Source organism: Falco cherrug, chromosome 7 (assembly GCF_023634085.1).
Source record: "Falco cherrug isolate bFalChe1 chromosome 7, bFalChe1.pri, whole genome shotgun sequence".
NCBI classification, from domain to species: domain Eukaryota; kingdom Metazoa; phylum Chordata; class Aves; order Falconiformes; family Falconidae; genus Falco; species Falco cherrug.
In genome coordinates, this window is record NC_073703.1 from 44,356,698 (window position 1) to 44,374,460 (window position 17,763).

The 17,763-nt window shown below is 47.9% G+C and overlaps 3 protein-coding genes across 4 annotated transcripts in view; all 3 read right to left on the reverse strand.

Moving 5' to 3' along the window:
• Positions 1-185: 185 nt before the first annotated feature.
• PSMC3 (proteasome 26S subunit, ATPase 3) lies at positions 186-9,861 on the reverse strand. The gene is given in 15 exon segments (XM_055716510.1): positions 186-402; positions 543-624; positions 808-953; positions 1,099-1,195; positions 1,699-1,847; positions 2,060-2,203; positions 2,330-2,467; positions 2,938-3,000; positions 3,092-3,196; positions 3,958-4,083; positions 8,274-8,354; positions 8,452-8,644; positions 8,646-8,680; positions 8,682-9,014; positions 9,742-9,861. Coding segments are annotated over 15 exon segments (1,908 nt in total). The 5' UTR covers positions 9,847-9,861; the 3' UTR covers positions 186-291.
• On the reverse strand, positions 9,861-17,304 carry RAPSN (receptor associated protein of the synapse). Its single transcript, XM_055716531.1, has 5 exons — positions 14,566-17,304; positions 13,950-14,108; positions 13,525-13,623; positions 13,305-13,427; positions 9,861-10,625 (listed from the first exon to the last, which is right to left on the reverse strand). The coding sequence occupies exons 1-5, from the start codon at positions 14,941-14,943 to the stop codon at positions 10,515-10,517; spliced, it is 870 nt and encodes a 289-aa protein (XP_055572506.1). The 5' UTR covers positions 14,944-17,304; the 3' UTR covers positions 9,861-10,514.
• Positions 14,767-17,763, reverse strand: part of CELF1 (CUGBP Elav-like family member 1) — a 69,356-nt gene continuing 66,359 nt past the window's right edge. For both annotated transcript variants that reach the window (XR_008733215.1, XR_008733214.1), the window contains exon 15: positions 14,767-14,904. The gene's annotated coding sequence lies outside the window, so the exon portion shown is untranslated. The remainder of the gene's footprint in view (positions 14,905-17,763) is intronic.

A 17,763-nucleotide genomic window follows, 5' to 3' on the forward strand; every position in this document is an offset into this window, starting at 1 on the left:
TTCATCAATTTCCAAGTATACGCTGTTGGTCCTACTCCAGAAGTAGCACAGCAGGATTTAATCCAGTTCTAGTGGGAGGACGCTCCAAAGACAACATGATGGGCACTGTGCACAGGAGGTTCTCACCTTCCTTTCTGCAGATGTAGAATCATCAAGCAAGGGTGACAGCCCCAACACATCATGGATTTGTTTTTAGAGGGGAAAAAATGCTTTATTTTTTCCAGACAGAAAGTGGTACAGTCCAGTCTAGTCCTGTCCTCTGCCAAGGCCACAACCTTGACTAGGCAGAGATCAGGCATAGTACTGCAGATTGGCTTTTTTCTTTGCTTGAACCTCCAGGATTCCTTCCATGTAGTCCTCGTGGGTGAGCTCTGTAGCTCCACGGCGGAGGGCAATCATCCCCTGCCCAACAAGACAGTATTTAGAGAGGCCATGTGAGCACCACGTCATATCAAAGCAATTACTCCATGCTGGCACGCTGTGGAAAGCTAGCTTTCCTATTTCCCTCCCATCAGCGTTGGCTGCTGCGGAGGAATACTTACCGCTTCAACGCACACAGCCTTGCACTGGGCTCCATTGAAATCATCTGTGCAGCGAGCCAGTTCCTCATAGTTCACATCAGGGCTGATATGAATGGGAAAGGGGAGTGGGGAAAAGTGAGAACATGTACCAAATAGAAGCAGCAAGGTATGGAGCTTTCTTAAAACCCAACAGTGAGTGCTCAACAAGAGAGCACCTACCACGCCACAGCCCTGAGGTACCACCAGAAGTGACAAACAGCCCCAAAAGGCCATGTCTCTTCCATACCTGACATTCATCTTGCGTGAATGGATCTGCATAATTCTGGCTCTGGCCTCCTCATTAGGCATTGGGAACTCAATCTTGCGATCTAATCGTCCAGAGCGGAGCAAAGCTGGGTCCAAGATATCAACCCGGTTGGTGGCAGCAATCACCTAAGTAGAAGTAGGGTCATCAGTCAGGCACGTGGAAGGCAGGCCTCTCCTCCCTAAGGATCCACCAAGCTGCTTCCCTTGGGCATTGTTTTCCATCCCCTGCTACAGCACCCTGGACCTCAGCAGCACTCTGTTAGATCCCAACCTTGACTTGTGTGTTGGGCTGGAAACCATCAAGTTGATTCAGCAGCTCCAGCATGGTCCTCTGCACCTCCCGATCACCAGCCTTCTCACTGTCAAACCTGAGGAGGAAACAAGGATAAAACTATCAGTGTGAACCTGACCACACCGCCCCTGGTTTTAATCACATAAAAAGACAGAATGACTGTGGTTCACACTCCCTGGCCAAGGTCTTCCGAATCCCTCCTTGAAACTACAGGAAGTCCTGTGTTGATGAGGACTGCAACTAGAATCACTGTCAGCAGCAGCTAATTTTTACTGTCCTTGGAGCTGAAGGGGGCTAATATTGTCCAGGCCCAAGTAGTAAATGAAGGTGAATATTTCCCTGTGCCTGATGCAGTGATCAGAAAATGGTTTTATACAGCAGGAGGCCATCAGATAGATTCCAAGTCTCCTGAACTTCGCTCATGAGCCCAAGGATTGTGGCAGCTGCTATCTGTCCATGACTGGCTTTATGCTCTGCTTCTGAATAGGCCATGCTTTAAGCTAGGCTGTCCTCGCATATACGGGCAAAGGGGGCTGCTAAGCAGCTCCTAAGAGCTTTACAACATGGCCTACACCTCACCTTTTAGTGCCAATGGCATCCAGTTCGTCAATAAAGATGATGGAAGGAGCTTTTTCCTTGGCTAGAGCAAAAGCATCACGTACCAGCTTAGCTCCATCACCAATGAACATCTGCACAAGTTGTGGACCCGCAAGCTTCAGGAACGTAGCCTGAGAAATGAAAGAGAATTCTGTGCCTTATTTCTCAACAGGGTCAGCTCTAAGTACTACAAGAAGCCCTTAATTAAAACAAACAAGCAAACAAGAAAATCCCAGCCTTTGTAACACCAGTTTGTATGTATGACCCCTCTCCCCTTGGAGGTGTTCTTTTGCTTTTCAGGTACTATTCTACAGCAGCACACACTCTGAAAGGTTCCTTTTACCTTGGTCTGGGCAGCACATGCTCGAGCTAAAAGTGTCTTCCCCGTTCCTGGAGGCCCGTACATAAGGACTCCTTTGGGCGGCTGTATACCCAAGTTTTCAAATTTCTCCTTATGATTCATTGGCAGGACAATGGCCTCCACGAGCTACCACAAAAGAAAAATATTAATACAAAACCCCATTCCCCTCCACAGATCCAGGCTGCCTGCTTCAAGCTGAGGTTCAGGGACTGTTGTCCACAGCCACACCAGAAACTAAACATAAAGTATCACCTCTTGGATTTGTTTATCCAGCCCCCCAATGTCACTGTACTGCTCTGTGGGTCTCTCATCCACCTCCATGGCTTTCACCCGTGAATCATACTCAGTAGGTAGCGTCTCCAGGATCAAGTAAGAGTCTTTGTTCACCCCCTGTAAACACAAGTCCTTTGCTTTTAACAGGCCCTTCAGACAGCAATTAATAAACATGCGATCAAAGATGATTCACTAGACCTCAAGGATGCAGGAATAACCAGCTTTGACACTGGCACTCATCAGATCACCACAGCTTGGCACAGTGGACAATGCCACAGCCAACCTGGCACATTTTAAAAAAAGAGGGGTCCAATTTACTTATGATGCAAAAGATTGGTTTTAGAAAGCTTACTAGGTGATATCTAGATTTTCAGCACCTGATTGTATACATGAAGAACACACACCCCAAACTACTTTTCTATACTACAAATACAACTGAACCCCTAATATCTTTTCATTAAAATTTTAGTACAGAAATGGTCTTAGAGAAATCTGGATAGATTTGTCTCCTTTCTAAAGGGCAAGACATACGCAATTTTCTGGCCAACGTAGCATCGTATCTTAACAGCCACAACAGCACCACTCACCACTAGGTCTCCAGGCTTCAACTTCTCAGCATCAACCAACCCAATAACAGGCAGGAAATAAGTCTGTGGAAAAGAAATCAAAGCAAGCAAAACCAGCCATACTAGAAGGTCCTTATCAGCACTCCTCACACCTAGCTGGGCACATGGGACTTACCTGACGTGTAGAGGTTTTGATCACAGCACACTTGCCCTTTCTCTGGGAATCCAGGTCAATGTTTGCTCCATCCTCCTCCTGGTCATTGGGGTCAACGTCCAGCAGCTGAAAACCAGAGCAAGAGACTTCACGACAATGTAACCAGGCTAGCAGAATGATGCCAGGATTAATGTATCTAAATTACATGCAGTAGGAGAAATAAAACTTCCCACCACCCATCAGCAGTAGAATCCTGAAAGCATTAAAGTCCTCCTATAAAAATTAATTTCTTTCTTTCCTCATGAAGCAGCACACAACAGCACATAGAAAGACACTACAAAGTTCAGAACAAAGTAGTAGCTAATGGCACCGATTTCTCCTCCTATTACTGCAGCTCACATTAAGCCTTAAGTTCATTATGTTTTAAAACACCAGTACAAACCACGCCTCTTTTTTCAAAAAAACAGAAAACTATCAGCATTTTTTTGGCCTATCAGCAGAATTACTGAATTAAAAAGAGAATGTGATGTAGTAACAGAGCCACTGCTTTTCATTACTGCATCACAGGTTTCAGAAAGCACGCACCAAATTTCACATGCCCAAGTCTACACTAAGCGAGGCTGTGTCACCCTCTGATGGCTGTTACATACAGATGAACAGTAGCCAACATGTAAGGAACAACCCAGAGAGGAAGCGGGCAAGTGATGTGCACTTCTAGGTCACCGACAAAACCAACAGAAAAACCTGAAAGTCTTGGCTCTGGGAGGATCAGTAGTTCAAGAATACACCATGTCTCAAATACCTGCCGAGTTGCCCTGCCCTTCTCCCTCCCAATATACACTGCGCACACTTTCTCACACTGCTGCAGGGAAGTGCACCACTCTCACCTCGATCACGTTAGAGACAAGGTATGGCAGGGTTTTGTTCACTTTGATCTTCTCACTGTTCTCTTTGATCTTGTCTTTCATAGCCTGAAGCTCATGGGTCACTCTCAGTACCTCACTCTTCATGATCTGGATTCAGTATGCAGAAAGAGATACGAATAACATCAGAAGACTAAGGCAAGATAAAATTTATACATTATTCCAAAAGTAAAAGAGTTGTAAAAATTAAGTCTGAGGAAACAGTGGGTATAAAGGAAAATATAATATAAAAAGAGGAAAAGCCAGCAAATTTAGCTAAAATTGGTTAGGAGTCATTGGAGGCCATTCTAGTGTCCAACTAATCAATATCCCTAAGTCATTTGTTCACTGTGTCACTGAGTAACCTTAACCTAGTCAATGCATCAGCTTACAGGGTTGCAGTATGGCCTAGATAAGGACATGACCTAGATAAGGCAACTGTGTTTTGGTTTTCATTTTTTAATATATACAGATACACAGGTAACTAGATATGTAAACACACACGCACATCTGTATGCATACATATACACACACTTATTTTAAAGTTATATTTTGCTGGGTTTAAAGAAGAATTGTGTGCTGGAACACTGAAGCAATGACACGCAATAGCATAGGAACAAACAGCCAGAAAAACTTTAAACTGGAAGTATCACAGTACAGAACCAAAGTCCATTGAAAGTAAGAACAGGGAATGGCAGAACTGAGGCTTGGGCCTACTGGAAGCAGCAGGACTAGCAGCACCTTTGCGAAGAGATGTACTGCCACGGCTTCCAGTGGAACAAAGAGAAAGACGGGTGCCATTTTTATGAAGTTGTTCTGTTCTACAAGACCACACATATCAAGAAAGACATATGAGAAAAAAATATATCAACTGCCTCTGTAGTGAAAAAATACTCTTTGGTCTCTCAAACATTCAACACTGCAGCAGTACACAGTATTTGTTCCCTACAAAGATAGCTGGGTCCTTTGGAAAACAGTGGAACTCACAGGACAACTCAGGTTGAGAGGGACCTCAAGGGGTCTCTAGTTCAACCTCTTGCTCAAAGCAGGGTCAGCTGTAGGCTCTCACTAGGCTGCTCAGGGATTTCTTTGCCCAACCGAATCTTGAAAACTTCCAAGGACAGAAACTATACAATTTCTCTGGAACAACCTGTTCCACTGTCTGACTGCCCTCACAGTGACAAGGTCATCTTCATACCCCTGTGGAGCCTCTCATTTGTTCAATTTACGACTAGTAATTTATGGTTTGAATTAACCTTAGCCTAGGCTTCAGTAAGATATAAAACCTTTCTATAAGCAAAAAAAGAAACAAACCAAACATACATGACAGAAAGCTCAAATTCCTACATCTTTATAGAATTTTAACTTCTCTGGTGCTTTTACTACTACTTTGGTCAACAGCTCAATGTCTGGAGATCAGCGATGAGTGGTGTCCCTCAGGGGTCCGTACTGGGACCAGTACTGTTCAATGTCTTCATCAGTGATGTAGACAGTGGGATCAAGTACACCCTCAGCAAGTTTGCAGATGACACCAAGCTGAGCAGTGCAGTTGACACGCTTGAGGGACAGGAGGCCATCCAGAGGGACCTGGACCAGCTCGAGAAGTGGGTCTGTGTGAGCCTCATGAGGTTCAACAAGGCCCAGCGCAAGGTCCTGCACCTGGGTCAGGGCATCCCCTGGTACCCATACAGGCTGGAGGATGAAGGGATTCTGAGAGCAGCCCTGCTGAGAAAGACCTGAGGGTACAGGTGGATGAAAAGCTGGATGTGAGCTGGCAATGTAGACTCGCAACCCAGAAAGCCCAGTTGGTCTGCTGCGTCCCAATAGGGGAGGTGATAATGCCCTTCTGCTCTGGTGAGACTCCACCTGCAGGGCTGGTCCACCTCTGGAGCCCTCAATTCAGGAAAGCCACGGACCTGTTGGAGCGGGTCTGGAGGAGGCTACAAAAATGATCAGAGGGCTGGAGCACTTCTCCTGCGAGGGCAGGCTGAGGCAGTTGGGGTTGCTCAGCCTGGAGAAAAGCAAGCTCCAGAGAGACCTTATTGCAGCCTTTCAAGACTTAAAGGGGGCTTGTGTGAAAGATGGGGACAAGACTTTTTAGCAGGGCCTGTTATCAACAGGACAAGAGGTAAAGGCTTTAAACTAAAAGAGGGTAGATTCATACTAGATATAAGGAAGAAATTTTTTACGATGAAGGTGGTGAAGCACTGGCACAGGTTGCCCAGAGAAGTGGCAGCTGCCCCATCCCTGGAAAGGTCAGGTTGGGCAGGACTCTGAGCAACCTGATGTAGTTGAAGATGTCCCTGCTCATTGCAGGGGGTTGGACTAGATGACCTTTAAGGGTCCCTTCCAACCCAAACTATTCTATGGTTCCGCTACCTGTAAGGGAAAACACCTATCAGAAGTTCTGTACTCACCATCCAACAGTAAGTACATTTATACCTCAGACTAACACATCCCATACAGGTGTTTCTCAGTACTGTCTGGCTGACACCCGCATATGTTTTCCTCCCTTTCCTGGTCCGTCATGCAGCTGGAAAACACAGTTTGTGATCCCTGCTGAACCGACCATAGCACCAAATGGTTTCAAGAAAACTGGTTAGACCTGAATTAGCTTACATGATTCTGTTTCATGCAGAAATCCACCCTTCTCTAAAAAACTGTCTTTTTAAAACACTCTACACCCAAACAGAATACTGTGCTGTAACACATACTTATTCCCAGGACAGAACTATTACAGGAGCCAATACAGAATCTGTTACACAAAAATGCAAACATTTTAGAAATTTGATTTAATAAACAGTGTCTGGGAAATATTCAAGGAAAATTGCGCGAAGGGAGGGTGCCAATAAACATTTCTCAATTATGATGCTTTTACTATAAAACAGAGAAGACTTCTTTTACTTTTTACTGTATTCAACAATTTAAAAATAAGACACATTTATTTTTGTTATCTTTAAAGAATAAGAAAGTATGTTAATAACAGAATTATGTGCGGAGCCTGAAGCAGCAGGATGAAGTTGCTCTGTAGAATTTACAAAATAATTTCTCTCAATATTGCTAACATAAGGCATTGAGACAAACTTCTACTGAAGTTGTAAGTGCTCTTTTCTCTGATATGGGTCTATCTTAGGACAGGTCTACCCAGGTCTGTCCTCTTTAACAACTTAACAAATGACCCAGAAAAGAGGATGAAGTGCACTCTCACCGTGCTTGAAACCAAACTGGGGGGCACTGCCTCCATGCTCAAGGGCAAGGCTGCTGCTCAAAGGGTCCTTGGGAGGCTAGAGGCATACAGAAACCTTACAAAATTCAAGGACAAATGCAAACCCCTACATCCGGGAAGGAAGAGCACCTTGCAATGACACAGGCTGGCAACTGGCTGGCTAAGGACCAGTCCTGTGGACAGAGACCCAGGAGTCTCCATGGACAACAGAGTGAACAGGAAGCAGCAATGCGCCCTGGAAGCAAGGGTGGTAAAAGGCATCCCAGGCGGTACTAACAGCAGCGTATATGGAACAAAGCGATCAGCCCGCCTCACTCAACACTTGTTAGGTCCTACCTAGAGCACCCCGTCCAGTTTTGTGCCCATACAGCAAAGAGATGGATGAACCGGGCTGAGCTCGGCACGGCCCCCCCCCCGCCGGTCAGGGCTGGAGCGCGGGCGCTGTGGGACGCAGTGAGGGCTGCGGGCTGGCCGAGCTGGGGGGCTGCTGGGGAAGGGAGTGAGAAGGCAGAAGGTGACACTTGAGGCAGCGCACGGTGGGCGGACAGACAAAGGCCGACACCAGAGAGGTTCAGCCCGCACGTCAAGCAAATCCGTCCGGCCCGTGCCACGGACGCGGAGCAACCCGTGGCTTTAGAGGCTTTCGAGACCCAACCAGATAAAGCCCTGCGCAGCCCGGGTGCCCTGCTTTGAGCAGGTCAGACCAGAGACCTTCTCGAGCCCCTTCCTACCTGAATGACCCGATGATCTGCCCGACCCGGGCCGCGGCAGAGCCTGCCCCCTCCCCGTGCCCGGGGCCGCTGCACCTTCGGGAGCCAGGGCTCTGCACAGCGGCCGCCCCTGCCGCGGCCCTCGCTCCTTCAGCGTTCCCCCCGCCTCTCGCTACTCAAGCTACCGTTCCCGATCTAGCGAGCTGCACCTTACGCCCGTCACCGTCACCGAGCGCCAGCAACGCCCCGCTCCCGGCCCCGCTCCCGGCCCCGCTCCCGGCCCCGCTCCCGGCCCCGCTCCCGGCCCCGCTCCCGGCCCCGCTCCCGGCCCCGCTCCCGGCCCCGCTCCCGGCCCCCCGCGCTACCTTGATCTCGCTGTCGAGGAGGCGCGTGCGCTGCACGATCTCCTCCGTGGACATCTTGAGCACCTCCTCGCCGACGCCATCCTGCGGGGGCACAACGGCAGCGTCACCCTCGGCCCGACCCCGGCCCCGCCGCCGCACCCCCGCGCCCGCCAGCGGCCCCCGGCCCGCGGCCCCTCACCTCCGACTCATCCCACACCGACGCCATCTTTGCGACAGCGCGGCGGGCTGCGGGCGGCAGATTCCGCGCTGCGCGGCCCCGGGCGCAGGGCGGGAGGCAGCGGGACAGGCGGCTGGGGCGGCCCCGCGGCCCCTCTTCTTCCCCGTCTCGGCGCCCCGCCGCCCCTCGGCCCCCGCCGCCCCGAGCGCGGCCCCGCGGCTCTGCCGAATCTGCCGGCGCGAGGGGCAGCCCGCCGCGCGGTCACGTGCCCCGGCCAAATGTGCTGAGTGATGGCCCCGCCGCCATCTTGGTGCGGGGCGGGGGCGGGGCCCCGTGCCCGGCGGCGGAGGCAGGCGGCGCGCTGCGGCGATACCCTTTATTGCCGTCAGTCCCCGTACAGAGCAGCGAGGCAGCCGAGACCGAGCGCGCCCCCGCCGCCCACCCCCAGCCCCGCGGCTGCCAGGGGCGCCAGGCACAGCCTGAAGGGCCCCGGCCGAGGCCCGCGGGAGGGTCAGACGTAGCCGGGCTTCACCGACAGGCGGCGGCAGTTGGGGCAGCCCCGGGTCCCGTTGGTCTGGAGGCACCTGCAAAGGGAGGAGGCCGTTTCAGGGGGTGCTCTGCGGCCGGGGGCTCCCCCAGCGCCGCCCCCGCTGCCATTCCGTCTGTTAACCGGGTAACATCGGGATCGGCTCCCCGCCCCGGGCGACGCTGGAGCCGGTTCCCACCCGCTGCGGGCCCCCCCTCCCCCTCCCCGCCCCCCCCCCCTCCCGCCGCCCATCCCGTCCTGCCGTGCCCTGTCAGGCTGCGGGTTTAAATTCTTAATTTTCTGAACCAAGTGTTTTGTCACGCTCGCGATTCTTCTGAAAGTCTGATGATGGCACAGCTAACTCTCATGCCAGTGGCACAACGAGAGGCCTCGCTCCTCACCTCCTGCACCTCAGCGTACCCCCGGCCCTGAGGGAACGTGGGGGGGATTCAGGGGCAAACCCCAAACTGCCCCGGAGAGAAGAACTGGCTCCCCCAGAAGAATTCACTAAGAACCCGTGAACCGGGCTAAGCACCCACAAGGTGAGGACAGTGGTGAACGGTCATTTAGAGGACAGAAGTGGCAGGGCTGTTATGGCTCCATCTCACCCTGCCAGGCCATGAGTTTCATGACGCTGCAATGTGTGATCTGCACCCCTTAGGGCACAGTGAACGGGACAAAGACCTGGGGAACAGCATGCATAGGACTGTCCTACTGTGGGCACAAACCGTTCTTTCCTATGACTAATGTGGTGACAAGGGTCTTTAGTACTTCCAGCTCATTACTTTAAGTGGAAGAAGTGGGAGCAAGGCAGCGCCTGGAGCTGGTTGTTCTTCTCCCCAATGGACTCCCCACACATGCCACAGTACAGCTCCATTTCCTCCACGCATTCATGGAACTTCACGACATGGTCACGCAATTCTTGCTGCTGCCCCTTTGTACGATAGATCGTTTCGCACAGGCAGTGGAGCTTCAGCAGGCCAAGCTGCACATGAAGGGCAGAGAGATAAGAAAAGCGAATAACAGGGTGAAGACAGACCAGTTACAGAAAGAGTGGAAACCGCTACAGCTTCATCAGCCAGCTAGAGAAACATCAGCACAGACAGCTACCTGAGGGACAGGATCAGTCATAAGGACATCTGGTCTCTCAGTACTTCCTGCCATTAACCCTACATCTCTGTAGCACAAAAGGGGACACCAGGTTTGAGGTACTCTGCGGCTCTTTCATCAATATGGTTTTCCTGAGCTATCCATGATGTAACACTGTGTTTCAGTTCCCTTTGCCTCCAGCCAGCACAGGGTTCCAGCTGCTGCTCAGGGCAATAATATTTTTCAAGGAGAGATCCCTAATCCTCTAGCTCTCTGCTTGCTTCATACCCCATTTTTACTGCTTCCCCTTCCCCTTTGTTTATTCCATTGTGACTCCTCCCTCACTTTTCAGTCTTGTGCACTGTGCAATGGCACACATCTAAACACTTCATAACAAAGCAAGTCCCAAGCACTGACTGGTTAATACAGATGCGTTAATAAGCAATAACAAGTTCAGATACTTTAACACTTAAGTTGCCTGACAGAAGGCTATGGGCAGTCCCAAAGAGAAGCTGTAGGATCCTACCTTGTTCCCTAGTCCCTCTGCCAGCTCCTGTGCCTTTTCAATACTTTCCAGAGCCTGTGAATGGAGAGCATGCATCATCAGTTCTCCGTCTGATATATCAAAACCAGACTTGTATGAAGGCCCAATGGGAAATATTAAAAGAAAGAGGTAAAGAGTAGAATCTGGAGAAACGAACATCACTGCATTTCTGGAGATCCAAGAGAACTGTCCCACAGATTTCCCGCCCTCCCAAAGGTTCATCCATAAGAAAAGCTTGGTTTCTGAAAGACCACAAAACAAAAGTATAAAAAAATTAATAAATCTGAGTGCTACATTCCTGTTCCAGTCACGTAGTGCAAAGTATGGGTATGATGTTGGCAGAGGCTGATGTTTCCAAACAAAGAGAATACAGATATATTTAAACTCAGTCACATATCCTCATTGGGGTTGGGATGATGCACGAGCAAAGCAAGCCTTTTTCCCATCATACCCTGCAGGCACAGTAATCGGTGGGCAACTCCAGTTTCACTTGTACAAGCAGGGAGGAAAGGGATCACCACCACCAACACACCACAGTCTTCCATTTCTTTCCTTGCTGTTCAGATATACACTTTGTCTTATTTACATATACACAGTGTGATGTAGGATTGTGCTACTATCCATCTTTTTCTATCTGAAGGGAGGTATTTAGCATAGCAGTTGTTACACCAAATGAGTCTCTACTTTCCCCTAGATGTCACAGTGTTCCTCATCATTCTGATCATGTCTCGGTTTTCCAGAACTGTTGAAATCTGCTTCAGATTTGACCAAGAGGAAGAAGAGGTCTCCCTTATGATGCAGTATTTTTCAGAAGGAACGTTATAAATTTCTACCCTATAATATGGCATTACTGCTATTCTAGGAGAAGAGGAACAGATGAGATAAAAGAATGCACTTTGAATGCAGAGGAGATGGCATTAGACCTGTGGTGGCTGCGATAGCCTAGGATAAGGACCTTGTAGAAGTGGGAAGCATGAACTGAAGGCCAGCAGGTAGAACATAACTGAGAGCTGGGCCTAGGAAGAGTGACCGTGCACTGGAAAACCCTGAAATTAATGACCAGGACTAAGAATCAAAGTGAAACATGTGGGGTGGAGAAAGAGATGCTGAGAAGTCCAGGGGACAGTTTGTCTTGGACAGGAATATGAGACTGCACAAGTTTGAGCAAGCAGGCTGTGACAGCAGCCTGGGAGGATCTGTGATAGCATTGACTATGTGCAAATGAAAGGAAACTGACTAACTGGCTGAGGAGACTGGGAAGATGAAGGAAGCTAGCACAAGATTAGGGAATCGGTGAGTGAAAAGTTAGCAAACTGCTTTGTTAGGCAACTGATATTGGGATGAGTAGTATGAGAAATGGAAACTGGGACTGGCAGGTTGAGGACAGGCCCGGGTGAGTATTCAGCGCTGTGGCATTTGAGGTGGTCACGTTTGGGGCAATGGGCATAAGGTCCCTTACCCACCAGGGCAGACTTCCCTCTAATGCCTGGAACTGAAAGTAAGATTCATCTATTAATTCTCTTCTGTGGGTTTTGGTGAGATTAGGACTGTGTGCAAAGCCCTCACCAAGCTCTCATACGTGCTTGTGAATCAGAGGGTGGCAATGGCTGGAAGTGGGATCAATGGATGGAAGGGTTTGATGAGCGCTCTGAATATTCTCTTATGTAGTGGCCTAGCTGCTGTGTCCTGTCCCATTCTTTTGAATACAAGACACAACGCCAAGAAATGATTACACTGAACAAAGTTTTTAACTGCACAGTTTCTTCTTCCATTGCAAATGTAGTGTTTACTTACTGAGATTGCACGGTGTATCTCATCCAGCTGATTCCCTGCAGTAGGCCACTCCCAAGCTCAAGGTGCTGTCGGAATCTCCGACAGACACATACTCAGTTTCCTAATATCTGGGACGCTTTGTTTGAGCTAAAATTCTCTGAGTCTTATATGAGTGATTAGTGAATCTTCACTGTATCTACACGCAAACCAGCATCCTGATGTGGCCTTGTGCAGGCATTCCAGGTTGTTCAGCACTACTAGTTCAAGGCTACCCTTTGAGCATCTCATTCTGCAGCCTCATAATGTTCCTGCAGCGCAATCTGCTACACGTACTGCAATCTGGATTTTAACACATACACTGCCTAAGCATTTTCAAAACAAGTAACGTTGCCCCCTTGTATTATGTTGACCAGTTGTCTATTCCCAAATGATTTTCTGTTCTCATTTCTCTGTTTCACATCACAGTTCATATACCTTCAAAGTCTCTCTAGGAATTTGATGCCATGTTTGTCTGAAAAGCACATGGTGGAGCCGTAGAGCTGTCTAAACATCATCACTATTACTACGAGCTTAGTCGTATAGCTAAAAAGTAGGCAGCAGAATCTATGGCGGAGCATAAGCCAATTACCTACAATGGCAGGAGTAGGCTTCCTTCCCTCAGTGCTGGTTTCTTCTCAGTGCAGTACTTAAAGTCATCAGGACTGACTAATGAGACAATTCTGTAAGTCAGCAGTCTGACTCAGAGTGGATGTTCGTACTGTTAGTAACCAATTTCTGGCTGAGGGGCCATTTGGAGAAACGTGACTGTACAAGCAACAGACCCTGTTGTACAAGCAAGGGGTACAGGTCTCTACCGCACTTTGATGGGTGTACAGTTCAGAAAAAGACTGTATGATTTAATCTTGCCTAACAAAATTCTGTAGAAACAAGTTGGTAACTGACCTTGTCCAGCTCCTTTTGCATCATCCAGCACTTAGTCACTCCTAGCAGCACCTGGACCAGGCCCAGGCGGTTTCCAATCTCTGTCATGATGCTCATGGAGGAATCATATCGAGGAAAGGCTGTCTGCAGAAGCAGGGAGGAAAACATGTGTTTTGCTATGGCCTGCTTTCCACACCCTGTTGCTATCCCCTCTGGCCTTCCTGGCAGGAAAGAGCTGTACCTGCACATCTCTGCGACTGCGATGGATATCTGCAAAGCACAGCAGACACAGCGCTTGCAGAGGCCGGTCACCATGCTGCAGTGCAATCTTCATGGACTCCTGAAAGGAATTGTCTATGGTCAGTAAAAGAGCTTATTCCTGGTTCAAAACAGCAGGGCTGGGACTGTGCACTCCAGCCACTGGAAAGTCAGCTCTAAAGAAATGGTACAATCTTTTTAAGGCAAGTAAAGTCATGTTCACATGTTCCCAACCAAGAGCCATGAATAGACCCAAACTGTTGAGGCCCCCTGGGCTACTAAAACCACAGCTCTAAGATGGGGAAGCACCACGAACATCTAGAATCAAGAGTGAATGCCAAGTATTCCTCCCAGTCCTGTAGGCAAGATCCCCTTGCAGAGACCTCTGCATCTGCCTGCGCCCTATACCTCACAGCAGTCCATAGCATCTGCCAAGCGCCCCAGCTTCCGATAGGCCACTGCCATGTGATACTGGCTCATTGCACGGTACTTCAAGCTCCAGCCCTTTCCATAATCATTCACCAGCTCAGCTGCTTTACATGGAAAGAATAAGGCTTTCTCGTAGTCCTGTAAGGCAGACAAGCAGATAGACAGTAGTTAGAGCAAATATAAAGCAAAAAGAAGTTAAGAGCTGGCAAATCACCCGCATCCTTAGTTCCTGCCTGTTTTTGCTCATATAAATCACTATTTGCCTGTGATAGCAGTAGAAATAGAGAATCCATGAGTTCTGGCTGCCAGCCCTGTGTGCAGACAGTACCTCCTCTGATGTGATCTTCTTTGAAGCTAAGTTTGATCTTTTAAACACACAGAATATTCACAGCTGCTTCTGCTGTGCTATGTAAATATTACACTAATCTTACTGTGAAGGAGGGCACTCAATGAGTGTCTTATAAAGAAGAGAGCTTACAATGCCTTCTCAGTACTTCACTTTCTATAGCAAAGAAATAAGTTGAAATTCACACCATTTCCAATGCTCTCCTGAATCCACGCGACAATCACCCTTCCGCCCCTTAGGTTACCCCACCTTTATCTGGGTGTAGAAGTTCCCGAGGCTGCAGCAGACTCGACACTCCAGCATCTTGTCATCATTGTTGTGTGCGTAGCGTAAAGCTTTCTCAAAGCATTCCAAAGCCTTCTGGAAAATGCTGAGGCCTAAGAAGGCATTGCCCATGCTGAGGCTCACCTGGCCATTCAGCTGCAGGCTCACAGTGGTACCCTGCATGTTCAGGCATGTCTTACAGTAAGAGATTGTTTTCTGGAATTCACAGAGTTTCTCATTGCTGCGAGCCAGGTTTAGGTAGCTCTCTGTAAGGTAATCTGGGTCTTCCAGCTCCCGTGCTGTGTCAATCTGTACCACTGCAAACTTTAAGTAGAAAAAAGAGCGTTTATAAAAGTGTGTCATTTATTTAAATACAGCTTAAGCATCCGTGCAGTAGCACCCTGTACTGGAGAAGTGGCTCGTCTCCGAGCAGGGCAGAGAGGTCCAGCAGCACAGACTGAGAAGCACAGTATATATATTAAGTGGTTATCTTGGTTTAAAAGGCCTATGAATGGTCTGAAGAAATCTTTCCCTCTCTCCACATCATCTCTGGGGCAAGGTAGATGAACTAGGCTGGCAATTAGTGGAAAAAAGCTAAATAGCCCTAAAGAGAAGCAGGTGAAGTAGGATACTGTTGACACAATGCAGCTCAGTTTAATTAAATCCACTTTCTCTGGAATGGATGAAATATTAAAGTACTCTGTTGATAAAAGAAAGTAAGCAAGCCGCTTCTTTCATCAATTTTTTTTTTTTTACTCACAAATTGCAGTCTTGACAGTTTTTGTTCTATCACCTCCAGGATTCATTGTATACAGTTCTCTTAAGTGTTTTGAGGTCTGTTTCTTTTAGACTGCAAACTCTTCTGGGCAGTGACTGTTTCGTGGTGAACCAAGCAGACTGCTGGCTGAATTAATACCAGTAGCAAAGGTAAATATTTAGTCATTTTCTCAGTACGTGTTTTCGTTAGAGATTATGGGTTAGGTTTCTGGATAACAATCCCCAAGGCCACCAGTTATGTGCTTTTATTGTATAGTGGCAACAAATAATAATTTAAGCAACATTTTACATTCTTCACAAAATAAAATAAATAAATAAATACAGAAATTGCATGTGTTTGGGTGTATATGGTCTGTTTCCTTAGCACTTTAGGAAAACTGCTATATGGATCCACTAATGTGCATAGCTCGTGCTTCCCCACATTCCCTTACCTTTGTACAAGTTCTTCATTACTTCCTGATCACCACAGTGTCTTTCCTTGGCGTGAAGTAATTTTTCTCTCCAAAAGAAGTTAAGCACCTTAAATCCCATCGTTAAGTTCATGCGCTTAATTCTGACCCCTTGTCTCTGGTTATTTCCTCTTTCAGTGGTTTATTGCTGAAGTTCTCCTTCCTCTACCTTTGATCACTTTGATCAGTTTGACTGAAGCCATTTTTCCTTCCTAATACTGGGAAGAACTAAAATTCACCCACTCTGATCCCACTTTCTGTTCTCAGGCAACAAATTAAAGTTCAGGTATACTGAGCCCACTCCTTTGCCTGTTTGTTTTCCACAAAGGCCTCAGTATTTCCTTCAGGCAGCCACATCTTACCTTTTTTGCTTCCCTCTTCCCTAATCAGTCTGTTGTTTCTGCCACCACCTAATTCCACATCACTTACTAGAACTGTTTTTCTTCAAATGTTTTCCAAGTGTATTAATATCCCTCTTTTCTTCTTCATCCTAAAGTATTTGGTTTTAAATAGGGCTTTGACATGTGCATGGGTTTACTAGTAAGAATTGTTCCCCCCCCGCCTTTCTTCTATACAGAGCTACCAAAATCTTTTCAACGAGATGTGGGTACCCCGTTCACATTTTCTGCTAAATGCTGAATGATTACCGGTTTAGTAAGAGGCAACCAAAAACACCAGGACAAGAATATCAAGGCCCTTTAGCAAGGCTCTATTTCAAGCTGGGATAGTTTCTTAAGACGGTTACAACATCCTCTTGTGTTGTCTTCCGGGTTCCTGAGTCACCCTCCCCAACACTGCCTGCTGCTCTCTGTATGTATCTTTCCAGATCCACGTATCAGCTTCTTTTTGTTCATTTAATCAAACAAGTTTATCCTCATGCTCTTGAAATGTAACTTCAGCTTCTTTTTACCACTCCTCCTTCAACCCCACATCCTTCTTTCTTCCATGCTGTCCTGACAACTGGGAGTCCCTCTCTGACCTCATCCATCACACCCTTCCTGGAACGTCGCTCACCTCTCCTCGCCAAAAAAGCAACCTCTTTCCCCCCTTAATGAGCCCCCTTGCAAATAAATAATTGTAGTAAAAAACAATGTAAGATCTGTGTTAGATATCAAACAGCAGTAGCAGTTGAACAACAAGATAACAGACATGTCTCCACAAGACTGCTGCTTATTCTACAGAATCCACTTGGACACCTCTTTTTACACTGACATACACACTGATAACAGGTTTACGTGGAGCAAAGGCCCTGTTTTCATACCTTTTCCTGAAGCCTGATAACATCATGTGCCTGTATGTGGGGAATAAATCAAGAAAGGTCCCCATGATTAACTGGAGAACATCAATAACATGGGAATCCTGAGGGACAAGACCAATGAAAAGCAGAATTCTGTGGATCTTGTGGGCTGGAGCTATTGGTCAGCACAGTGATTACAGCAGCCCACAATATGCACTCAAGAGCTGGTATGTTCTACTATATACAAAATGAAAGCCCCGATTTCACATTCTGATCTCCAGCCACTTTCCGTAGTGGGTGCGACACAATGGCATGCATTCATCTCCAGTTTGCCTTACCTTCAGCATATCTTTGTATCTGCCCATCTCTGCATGAGCAGTGATGAGGCAACCCAAAACCCGAAACCTGCCAGCAGGATCCGCAGACTTCTCCAAAACCCTCATCCAGACTCGCAGGGCCTTTTCGGTCTGATTAGACTGGTAAAGATGGAGTCCTTTCTCTATCTGTTGCTTTGTCTGGTCCTGACCCATCTCCCATGAATTAAAAAGCCTCATACACTAACATCTAAGGACAGCAAAAAGGAAGTGCACAGAAGAGAACACAACATAAAATGCCCTAATAGAGGAGGGCAGGTTGCGTGCTCAGCAGGCTTGGAGCCATAAAAGCCCAGCCATGTCAGGGGGCTGGAGCTGTGGTAGGCAGTGGCAAGAAGTGGTTGCT